The following is a 12,645-nucleotide window of genomic DNA, read 5'->3' on the forward strand; positions in this document are numbered from 1 at the left end:
TATTATGATTTTGACTATACTTTGATCTTCAATAATGTAAGTTTATGTTATAGTATATCAAAATTAGTCTTTTAATTTATAAAAAATAAATTTAAAAAATTTATAATATTTTAAAAAATATTTTTGTAAAATTTATTTTCAAAAATAAAATAAAAATCCAATTTTTTAAAACTAAAACAAACAGATCCTAAATCATAAGATTGAGGATGTGATTAAAAAAAATGAATTGCATCAGTAAATACATCTCCTAAATTTAAAAGACATCTTTAAATTTTAAAAAATAGAAAACATACAAGTGCATTAAAAAATCCTCTAATAATATATCAACATTTTCCTTTCGTTCCGTTGTAAATGAGCCCACGGACTCTAGTTTTTCTCTTCAATAAAAATTCTGAATTAATTTAACTCAATTTTACAAAAATACATGATAGATTTAACTCAACACTATACAATCGGTTTGTAAAATAAAAACGGTCCAAACATTATATAACTTCACATGAAATATCTCCAAACAATATTGAACTAAAGTCACTCATTCAAAGAGACGCCAATAAACACAAAACCATAATCAACAACTTGACAGTTAAAGACGGATCAAAATGAATGATGAATTCCAACCATTACTATCTCCGGATAAATTTTTAATGGTCAACAAGAATTTTATACTTTTGGAGATCGACGGATTGCTAACTTGAACCATTTTTTTAGTCAATTTTTTATATTGAGATGTAAATCCAACATCCCAAGCTTGAAGCCCATCCTTCGGCTGAAAATGGGTTCCTTATCCTTCACAATTATGAACACATTTTTGAGAACAAAAATGAACATGTTGGTGAGTTAAACACGATCAAAACCAAGTAATTTATATTCGATTGTGCTTTATACACCAACAACTCCAACATTTCTCACAGCATAAAGCAAGTTTTTTTTTTGGTCTATTCCTTTGCTATTATAATTTATACCCTTTCCTCATTTCCTTGCTTCTTCTATTCAGAGTCGGAGTCCACGTTACCCATTGCTTTTAACCCTCTTGGTCTCTGCATAAAATTCCAAATTAGCTTTCTTTATTCTCATGTGCAAAAGAATCAAAACACTAACTAGAGGTTATCAGGTCAAGTCAAGATATATATAAAATAATATGATAAGTAAGTTAAAAAATACTAACAATATTCTTTCTCAAATTCTATTTCATTTATTTTATTGATTATTAGTACCTTTTTGGTTATTTTCTTCTCTCTAACTTCATACCGTTCCAAGGTGAGATCAGATAGCCATGTACCTGGACTTACAAGCTGCAACACACCAAATAAGACTAATGATTATTTAGAGACTATAATATATAATCATCAATTAAAATATAGAGAGCCTGCAAGAAACTAACAATTAATTATAGAAAAAGGAATTAATAATTAAACGGACAATTAATAATAATAATAAAAATAATAATATTTTTTTTGTTGTCTAATGCTAATAATGTTAATTAGCTACGAATATGCTTAAATACAGCAACAACAAAAAAGGAGAGTATGGACAACTCATCCCATTTCATGTTGTCGGTAAGTGAATTGAAAAATGCCCAGACAAGACACGTTGCTTAAGATTAGTTTTATGTATATAAATCTTGCTACCTATTTCAAGTGATAACGAAATTTTAAATGAAAGATAGTAGTATAAATATATGTTTAGTCCATGTAATAATCTTTGTCTCTAGTTGCTGTAAAACTTAGATTTTATTCTTTACAAATATTATTATTATAATAAATAAAACAAAATATTTACAGACTAGAAATAAAATACTTGCAAGAATATATATATATATATATATATATATATATATATATATATATATATATATATATATATATATATATATATATATAAAATCGGTCAATGGTGGGAAAAATGCAAATCCATGAGTGTAGATTAATTCAGATATTGATTAGGCAACTGACGTGGATGTGGCACCTAATTAAGTGCTTTTTTTTCTTTCTTCTTCCCCTAAATAAAATATTTATATTTTCTTTATAAGGACCAAAATATTTTATCAATTTGCTTAAAACAAAATTCAGAATATATTTCAACTTTATACTTTTATATTATGCCCCTAGAAAGCTCCACCACCAATACTAACAAAACAATTCCATAGCGCTCATCTACCATCACCTTGCAACTTGCATTTCGACGTAGATTTTTATTCATATTATTTATGGAAAAAATTAAGTGAGTTGAATTTCAATTTATTTATTTATTTTCAGTGAGCTCAAACAATGTATATATGGAAAAAATCTGATTTGAATTTGACCAAATTGAACAAATTAACATCAATTTTTTTCTTTTCCAAATCTGTAATAATTCTTTTTTTTATCCCATCTCTTTTTTACAATTTAAAAAAAAAAATACAAAAACTGGTAATAATAAAAATTAAAAAAATAAAACTTCTGAGACTACAATATTCGATGTGAACCACGGATGGTCCCGTGGACGCGTGTAATACCAGTTTATAGCTGCCAACTTCTATTTATGGCTTTTCCAGTTATATAGGGTGCAAAGAAAGAAAAGATTATGCCCACTAAATTTACTTGCTTTTTTTTAATAAATTGTGTAAGGCACAAAAAAAATAAGACTAAGGATAACTATCAATTTTAAAAAGGTTATAAAATGAAGAAAAAAAATTATAGGCTACCAATCGAGAAAAAAAATTGAGTAATGAGAATTCTATATCTAACCACTTATGTACAACTCGTTGAAATTAAAGTATTAAAATAAATATGTATATCCATTTATTTGAGAGAATATTCTTGAAGCTCTAAAACCAAACTTATATTATGTGCCAAATTGTACCCTGATTGTCGACGACCAATTCACCATTTCTAAACTAAGATCACGCGATGAACTCAACACCTCTAATTTTATTTCATTTTTATCAATTACGATTAAATTTTCCAATCTAAGTATTGCATATAGAAAAACTTCAAGGACAAGATAAATAGCTAAATAGAGTAAATTAAATCGGAGAACAAAAAGCAAAAATTTAAGGAAAGCAGAGCTTACATTGAGGGTTCGTTGTATCAATTTGGCTCTTTTTTTAGGTCTCTGAGGAAGCTTAGATCCTTTAATGGCCATAAAATCTTCTTCCTTCTCCTTGTTGGTCAAGGCAATCACAAACTTCGGTGGCCACACCGCTGGAGTCGCATCACCACTCCCTGAAGACGACCCCCCACCTTTCTTGCCATCCAAAGCGTTATCCGAGGAACCTGCAGACTTGTTGTTATTGTTGTCATTTAGGTGGGTCCCTCTTTTACTATCGTGCGCACCCCTCTCTGGGGAAGCAATTCCTCTAACACTTCCGTTGATTTGGGTCTGTGTTCCTCTCATGGCACCTGAAATCTCTGTGTTCCTAAACATCAAATAGAACAAAGGGAAAAAAATTGTGATTATTTTATGTTTGTTAACCTAAGAACTTGAAACATGACATGATAAATATGGAAAACAAAACAAATATTAATTGAGAAATAAAATAATAAAGAATATTTGTTTGTTTGTAAAAATAAACAATTTTAGGAGAAATAGATTTACGATATTGACCTTGGAGAAGTTGTAACATGAAGAGGTTTTGTTTTGTGAGTGGATTATAACTTATAAGGTGGTTTTTGGTTTTTTGGTTTTTTGGTTTGTTCGGTGTTGTGTCTTTAACTTTATTTTTACTTAGATGAAAAGGTTTAGGTAGAGAGGGATATTTGAGAGACATAGAGGTATGTGTGTAAAGTGAAGGTGGTTGTTCATAACGGACACAGCTGGTTGCACGAAAGGATTAGGACCGTTGGATCTAGATTGCTTATGAAGTTTACTTTATTTATTACTACGTGTTGAAATGGAGAATACGATGTACAAGATCTAACACCTGGTATATCATCCAACGGCTGTAAATGACTTTAGATGAACACGTGGATGAAGACTCTCCGCTCCACGTCCCGACAAAAGCTGGTGTATATTATTATATCATTATTATTGTTATTATTATTATCAATTCTCAATAAAATGAAGGGTTGTTTGTTCTACTAATATACTTTTCGATGTTTTTCAGATCTAGATCCAGAAGGAGCAAGCAAGCAAGGTAGTTAGTTATGAGCATGATCTTCAAAATACCCAAAGGATTTACAGTAAACCTCATATAAATCAATATTTATTCAAAGCATTTGCAAAAATGGTGAGATGATAACAATTAATTATACCTAAATATAAGAAAGGTTAAATTTGCAGATACAAAACACAGCACTAGAAGATGGCACACATAATGAACATATCAACAACTAGTGTGGAATAATATAAAATTGAAGTTGGTGTTAGCTTAGTCATAATAAGTAACAATAAATTTTGAGGTAAAGAAGAGATGGGGATGTCACGCACTCACCGTGAGCTCCTGGTTTAATTCGGATGAGACGTACGCGAGAACCTACCGATTGGTGAGTGGACAAAAAACAAGGCTTATGGTCATTATAAGCGTGTATATGGGATGTGTCATGTGTGTATTATTCAGTACAAATACAGCAAAAATATCGTTAATGCCACTTAAATAGATAGAATCATCTAATTGGCTCGCCAACACCAATCACATCAGCACCACAATATGAAAAGTATCGTTTTATTCATTAAAACTTTTAAACGAGGTGGAGTCATAAGGTTGCTTTGTGGTTTGGAGAAGAACATGAATTGAATTGAAGTGATAAACAACAAGTCAAGCTCCAAATATACTAACAAAATACAGTAACTGTCAGTTTAGTCTCTTAAAATTTAGGATCTTTACCATAGATCACAGTCCTCTATGATCCTCTCTAGCTAACTATTGAGATTTGCAGACAACCGAAACGATCTATATTGAAGAAAAAAGAACCGAAGTTTAATCTTGATCTAACTATGTAGATCTCAATCCGAATTCGAAGAAAATTATCCCAACTCGACATCCCTCGCTTGTTTAATCATGTTTACTTTTTATTTTGTCAAATTTAGTCTATTTAAGTTACAATTATGCCATGATCAAGTAAAAAAAATCTTAAATTGTGATCCATTATGATTGTGATTTTGATGTGAGGTTGAATTGCAGTTTAATGCAATCTTAATCTCAATTCATTTGCAAAATCATAAAGATAATTGATAGACAATCCGTATCGATCAGACAATTTCTTACTTTGATGTCTCAACTCAAAGTACAATGATTGAAAACCTAATATTTCATGAGATCAATTTCAAATTTCAAATTTCAAATTCATATTGTTCCGCCAATTTCTTACTTTGTTGATGGCTCAACTCAAAGTACAATGATTGAAAACCTAATATTTCTTATGAGATTGATTTCAATTTCAAATTCATATTGTTCGCTTTTGATATGCCTCAACTCAAAGTACGATCGTCTATAATTCCTTAAATCCTTGACCGATGTAGAGATTCAATCACAATCTCGCCGCAATTGCAAAAATATTTTTAAAAAAAACCTAAAGTTTCGTATCATTTGACAGTCAATTTTTTTCCGAATTCAAATCACTCAAATTGATCACTAAATCAAAATTGCATAAATTAGCAAAAGAAAAAACACAAAAGTTTCATTTAACACAACTCACATCACAAAGTCTTAACAAATATACTGATGTATGGAATCATGTAAATCAAAAGAGGGAAAAGTAAGGAAATGTGAAATACCTGAGAATCCTTGGAAGAGGTTGCTGCGGAGAAGGCGCGCGTTGACGGAGACTAGGATACCCGTTTTGATTTTGATTAATATGATTATGATGATTAACATGATTATGATGATTGCTAATGCTATTATCAGCCAGGGATGTTGCAAACCGGTTTGAACTATCTTTCTCGGTTCTAACTACTCTCCGGTCCACCCGAACTGTTGTCCTCTGAACCGGGTTTAAAGAGTCTTGTTTATTCTGTACCTTCATAAACCTTAATCGCTTCTTGTTCCCCCATTGCAACCCTAAATCTGATGTCGTTGATTGTCTTAATCCATCCGAGCTTGCTCTCAATAACAAGGAACCAGACACATCTCCTCCTATGTTTTTGTCTCTATCACCATCTCTCAAACTAGAAGTGTTGTTCTTATTGTCATGGTTGTTATATGAATCCTTATCCATCACTCCTTCCTCCCCTGTTATCATTATCATAAAAAAAATTAATAAGTAAAAAAACAAGGTAAATTTCAGTTTTTATTACTAGTGGAAGTATCTTTTTTGTATTATACGACCAAAATTATTAGTGAAAACCTAAATTATTAAAGTTCATGTTTCCATAAACTTGAAATTATAGTTCGATTTTCATTATCTGCAAAAATACAATTATTAACAAAGACTTACAATTAGTAGTGGAAATTCATGCAATATTTTTAAATAAAAAAAAACAATGAATCTTGGAAATTCACGCAATAATTAGCGAAGACTTACAATTAGTGAATAATCAATTTCTTCTGGCACCTCACCAACCAAAAGAAAATGAGACAGTTTTCAGATTTCGTGCGAAGATATTGAAGATGAAGAAAGAAATCCAGAACTGAAAAATGAAAATAAAAAACAATAAAATATCTATTAATACTTTCAATCTCGATGAAAAATTAACTCTTTACTTTCAATTTCAAAGAAAAATTAACTCTTTCACTTTCAATTTCGTCACGTATATAATACTTTCTAAATTAATTTCATTTCATCATAACCGTTTCTTCAAAATATTTTTACTTTGTTTTTGAAAAATACAAATCCATACCTAAAATCCAACTAACAATGACATTTCAAAGCTTCGATCTACGAACTTTTCTTCAGAGAATCCAGAATTTCGAATTTTCGCAGCGAAGTGTTTATCTTCATATAAAAAAAATTCAGAAAAAAATTAGTATAGAAGAAGGAAAGAGAAGCCAAAGCTATGAAACTGTGAATATTTGAGCACCTTCAAAAAATGCACTCTTGAGAACATAATTAACTTGATAACTTGATAATTAACGATTGAAAACCTGCAAACACAGAAAACAATACGAAATTAGCGATTCTCGTTGAAGAAGAAACAGATTAGAAATTGACAAGTTGTACAATTATAATTCAGATTAGAAGAAACCTTATAATTTATGTTGAATAAATTAGAAGATCCTTAGCTTTAACCGTTCAGTGGTGAAAATTAAGATCTTGAATTATGCAGTTAGGTTTTGAAGATGAAATGGTGGAAGAAAATTGAAAAATTGTTTGGTGTTGTTCTTCGTTCTCTTTGTTGTGATGATGAAATGAAATGCTCTGTTTTTTCTGTGAAGAGCCTTGTTTTTATACATCTTCTACTACGCTCTGAGAAATCCTGACCGTAGATTTTATATCTTGTGGTTCTCGTATATCTTTACTTGAACCATCCATGGAAACCCGTTACGTCGTTTGTGAGAGCCTTTTTGCCGTTCGTTTTATCTAAACGGAATATGCACAACCGTCAGATCCTTTGTATTTTATTAATTAATTGTATTTTACTTTTTTTTTATATTTTTTTTTTTAGTTTTCAGATTTGCAGTGTGTTTTAAGCTACATAAATTGGGCTTTGTGTACAATGGACATTGGGTAGATTATGTAGGTTTCTGCCTGAGATTTTATCTTGCCACCTTCGACTGTAATCTTGTCAAAATATTAGAAAAAATTAGACGAAAAATTTGGTAAAACAATAAAAAAAAATTGATACTTTGATAGTGTTATAAAAAACTGGTATACCAAATATTTTAAAAATTTAGTATGTTACAGTGAATATCGTTTTTTTTAAAGTACATATATTTATTGGATTTTTTTATTAAAAATGAAAATTTCCATAGTTTAACGAGTATCAAGTTTTTTAAAATAGCTTTCATTTATCGAATTTTTCGTAGATCAGTTAAAAATCTGATAGTCGTAGTTTAAAGATTGAGATTTTGCCGATATTTTATACGGTTGTGATTGTACCGACCATTTTGTGTGGTCCAGAATGAATCCAAAGTTGTATAAATAAGGATCGTTGTTATTAAGAAAAACATCTTACGAGGCCTCGGTTTTTGTTCAATACATAGGTGTACTTCAACGGGGTGAAACCCGCTATAGAGTTTCGCCTGTCAGAAGCTCGCCCTTTTGAGATCCAAGTTGAATAATATGTTGTCCGACACCAATAACATAAAGGTGAGTAAGATCGAGTTTCATGCAGACTGGATTGATACTGATGGAAAGGTGAAATACAACTTTATTGAGTTGAAGACCGATGAAGATGAAGATTTGAAAGTTATATGGAGAACATATCATCGTAGGCTAACAAAGGGAACGATTGAGTTTGATGCAATAATTTCTAGATCTCTCTACGACATAATCAAGATGTTGAAATGTAACACCATACTCCGTAACAGATAAATCATACAATAATGTAAGCATTGAACATAACACACACGTTTAAGATGCCACTCATCATAAAACAATACATGTCTCAAATAAGGTAAAACATTCTAATACACTTGTCATCGCATGCTCACCTTCACTTAGGGTCTCATCGTAGCGGAAATCATCAAACAAGCATGTTTCATAATAATTAAGTCTCAATAAAATACCTTGTTTGAATTAAAACAATGTGGCAAAATTCTCCATTATAACATAAGCTCAGAACGTCAAGAGCATAACATACGACTCTCGATTAGCAAAACACAACTGAATAAAACAATCAAATGGTTATAACCCCGATGTTACATGATCATATCAAGCCTTCTAAAATAAGGATGAACTAAACGAAGTAACTCTGGGTGCTAACTTCTACTTACTGCAACAAACTCTACTCCTGAGTATCTGCAAGATGTACATGATGGACAACATCAAAATAAAGAGGGTGAGAAACAACAAACCAAAATAAGCAGTGTAAAGAATGTTAAGTTAGAAAGTACACAATAAACACACATTCATTACACATTCATCAATAACATGTTCTCACACCAAAATCATGACAATATTTACATATTCACATCCAATCAAAACATCATGAACAATCAACTACGTATGGTATCATTCATAAACACTTAAGTTCATCTCGCCCCCGATCCCCACCATAGGACCAGAGCACACAAAATCATTACCATCATCATAGGTAAAGCTTCATTGATTCTCACCTGAAACTGGTTATTCGCTCTTGATCCCCACCATAGGACCAGAGCACACCAAATTGTTACCATCACCATATGTAATGCTTCACTAATTATTCACTAGAACTAACTACTCGCTCCCGATCTATACCACCAGACCAGAGCACACCAAACTGCACTGAGGCCCGTACACCATGATGTATGACTCTCAACAAAATGCATTATCACCAGAAAGGTTCACCAAAAGTATTCCCATACACATATCACCATTTATGCAACACATGATTCATCATACCCAACAATAAATCCATGTCACAACATCACTAAACAACAACAAACATCAGCAACTCAACAAACGTAAATTCATAAGCATTTTATTCATGTTACTCCACTTAAACAACGACACCTCATCATATAACCATAACGATTCTCTAACCGATCATACAAGTCAGCACCAAGCATCATCGTGTGATAGCTCTGTGCGTTAGCTTTCCAACGCTTCAAACTGCGCCTCAATCTGAGTCACGAAACTCAAATTACGCTCGAAAATGTCACACTTGGTACAAAATTCAGGGAGTTGCTATGACCCATAGCACTCCCCAGGCCAATAGAGAAGACTTCTCATGGTCAATAATGGAAATAAGCATAACAAAATTCCCAAAAAATAATTTAGTAAAGGGAAGGGCAAGGAATTTTCCAAGGCCAAGCCTACAACTCATGCTTTGAAGCCTAGTAGAGGTATAACTAAGGAGGGCACTTACTGGTAAAACTAGACATTGGAAGAGAAACTGCCTAAAGTACCAAGAAGATAAAAAGAATGGAGTATAAACTTCAAGTTCAAGTATTTTTGTTATAGAAATAAATTTATATATTTTTGCTTCATGGGTATTTGATATTAGATGTCATTCTCACATTTGTAGTAATGTGCAGGGGATAAAAATGAATAGAGAATTGGCCAAATATGAAGTTGATCTACAAGATGAAGCAAAAGTTGTTGCTTTAGCCATACAAACTTATGTATTGAATTTACCTAATGGTTTAATAGTCCAGTTAGAGAACTCCTATCATGTACCTGCAAATAACATGAATATTATTTTTGTTTCTTCTTTGGACATGTTTGGTTTTTCATTTATGATAAAGAATAATTGTTGCTCTATTTACTTAAATGATATATTTTATGCTACTGCACAAATTAATAATGAATTGTATGTCTTTGATCTTGAAATTTCAATTATAATGTTAATACAAAAATATGAACCTAATAAATTAAAACTGACTTACCTTTGGCATTGTCGATTAGGGAACATAAATGAGAAATGCATATCCAATCTCCACAAAGATTGAATCTTAAACTCTTTCGATTATGAATTATATGAGACATGCATATTTTGTTTACTTGAAAAGATGACAAAATCCCCATTCACAGGAAAAGGTGGACCACTAAACACACCAACCAGAGGAGGTTTTCGGTACTTCATCATATTTAGTGATGATTATAGTATATATGATTATGTGTATTTGATGAAACACAAGTATGAATCCTTTGAAAAGTTCAAGTAATTCAAAAAGGAAGTACGTAACCAGCTAGACAAGAATATGAAAACCTTTTTATTAGACCAAGGTGGTGAATATTTAAGTCTAGAATTTGATGACCATTTGAAAAAGTGTGAGATTATTTCCTAACTTACTCATCCTAGAACAACACAATGGAATGATGTATCCGAGAAAAGAAATTAAACCTTGTTAGATATTTCCCGATCCATGATGAGTCACACTAATATTCCAAACTCCTTTTGGGGACATGCTTTATTGACAACAACTTACACGTCTAACCATGTTCTATCTAAAAAATTTGAAAAAAAACATAAGAGATATCGAATGGTAAGAGACTGCACATGTCTTACATGAAGATTTGGGTCTGCTAAGTTTATGTGTAACGACAAATTTCGATAAAGTTTGAGCCAAAATCTGATAAATGCTTCTTTGTGGGGTATTCTAAAGAAACAAAGGGATATTACTTTTACAATCCTTCTGAGGGAAAGTGTTTATCGCTTAAACTAGAGTATTCATTGAAAAGGATTTTATTTCCAAAGAAATCAGTGGGAGGAAAGTAGACCTTCAAGAAATTCAAGAATCATAGAAGAGTTATATATATGAAGGAACACAAGCAAGATACACAATTAGTTGTGGATGAGCAACCTGCTCAATTAGAACAAGACCAGTGTAGGTCAAACATGATACGTCACCAACCTAAAAGGTATGAATATCTCATCATTGATCAAGGCAATGTATGTCTCATGGATCAATATGACCATATGACCTACCAAGAGGCTATCATTGGTCCTGAGTTTTAGAAGTGGCTAGAGACCATGAAATATGAAATAGACTTCATGTACACAAACTAGGTTTGGAGCTTGGTAGAGCCTTCTATAAGAGTTAATCATGTAGGATGCAAGTGGGCCTTTAAAAATAATACTAACATGGATGATAGGGTACACACCCATATAGGAAAAACTAGCTTCTAAGGGCTATAAGCAAATTCATGGTGTAGATTATGATGCAACCTTTTCACAAGTTGCAATGCTCAAATCTATTTGGATTCTACCTGTTATCGGTGCATATCATGAATACGAAATATGACAGATGGATGTCAAAATTCATTTCTTTAATGGGAATCATCATGAGGATGTGTACATGACACAAACTGAAGAATATTACACCCCAGAAGAAGCCAAGAAGATATGCAAGTTACATCGATCAATTTATGGATTGAAGCAAACTTCTAGAAGTTGGAATCTTTGTTTTGATGAAACTACACAAAACAATATGGATTCATTAAAAGTGAAGATGATCCTTATGTCTTAAATAAGGTTAGTGGGAGCATGGTCATCTTCTTGATATTATTATATGTAAATGACATATTACTCATCAGAAACGATATCTCCATCTTGCAATAAGTGAAAACTTGGCTAGGGAAATGATTTTCTATGAAATACTTAGATGAAGCAACCTATATATTGGGAATCAGGATCTATATTGATGTATCACAAAAATTGTATGGCATAAGTCAGTGTATATGCATGACAAAGTGCTGAGATGATTTAATATGCATGATTTCAAGAAAAGATTCATACTTATGCAACACGACATATGTCTATCAAAAACATAATCCCCTTCAACTAAGGAAGAAAGGGGTCACATGAATAATATCCCATATGCATTTTCAATAAGATCTAGCATGTATGTTATGTTATGTACTCGACCAAATGTCTCGTATACTTTAAGTGCAACAAGTAGGTACCGGTCTGATCCCGACGATGCTCATTAAATTGATGTCAAGAATATCATTAAGTACTTACAAAGAATTTAAGATTCATTCTTTATATATGGATGCCAGGAAGAGCTCGTTGTAACTGGATACACTGATGCTAGTTTTAAGACAAATAAGGATGACTTTAGATAGCAATCTAGTTATGTATTTTGCTTGAATAATAGCGTTGTGAGCTAGAGAAAGTTCAAAGCAGGATACAATTGTTGAT

At 31.7% G+C, this 12,645-nt stretch overlaps 1 protein-coding gene across 2 annotated transcripts; it reads right to left on the reverse strand.

Moving 5' to 3' along the window:
* Positions 1-833: 833 nt before the first annotated feature.
* Positions 834-7,312, reverse strand: LOC127091745 (uncharacterized). 2 transcript variants are annotated; one of them, XM_051030442.1, is made up of 8 exons: positions 7,102-7,312; positions 6,937-7,000; positions 6,757-6,851; positions 6,441-6,546; positions 5,695-6,148; positions 3,052-3,397; positions 1,215-1,292; positions 834-1,037 (listed from the first exon to the last, which is right to left on the reverse strand). In XM_051030442.1, the coding sequence occupies exons 5-8, from the start codon at positions 6,132-6,134 to the stop codon at positions 987-989; spliced, it is 915 nt and encodes a 304-aa protein (XP_050886399.1). In that variant the 5' UTR covers positions 6,135-6,148; positions 6,441-6,546; positions 6,757-6,851; positions 6,937-7,000; positions 7,102-7,312; the 3' UTR covers positions 834-986. The 2 variants fall into 2 exon arrangements, with proteins under 2 accessions (XP_050886399.1, XP_050886400.1); XM_051030443.1 differs by lacking the exon at positions 6,441-6,546 and having other exon boundaries at positions 7,102-7,280.
* Between the last annotated feature and the right edge of the window lie 5,333 nt (positions 7,313-12,645).

The sequence above is a fragment of the Lathyrus oleraceus genome, chromosome 6 (assembly GCF_024323335.1).
Source record: "Lathyrus oleraceus cultivar Zhongwan6 chromosome 6, CAAS_Psat_ZW6_1.0, whole genome shotgun sequence".
Classification (NCBI taxonomy): Eukaryota; Viridiplantae; Streptophyta; class Magnoliopsida; order Fabales; family Fabaceae; genus Lathyrus; species Lathyrus oleraceus.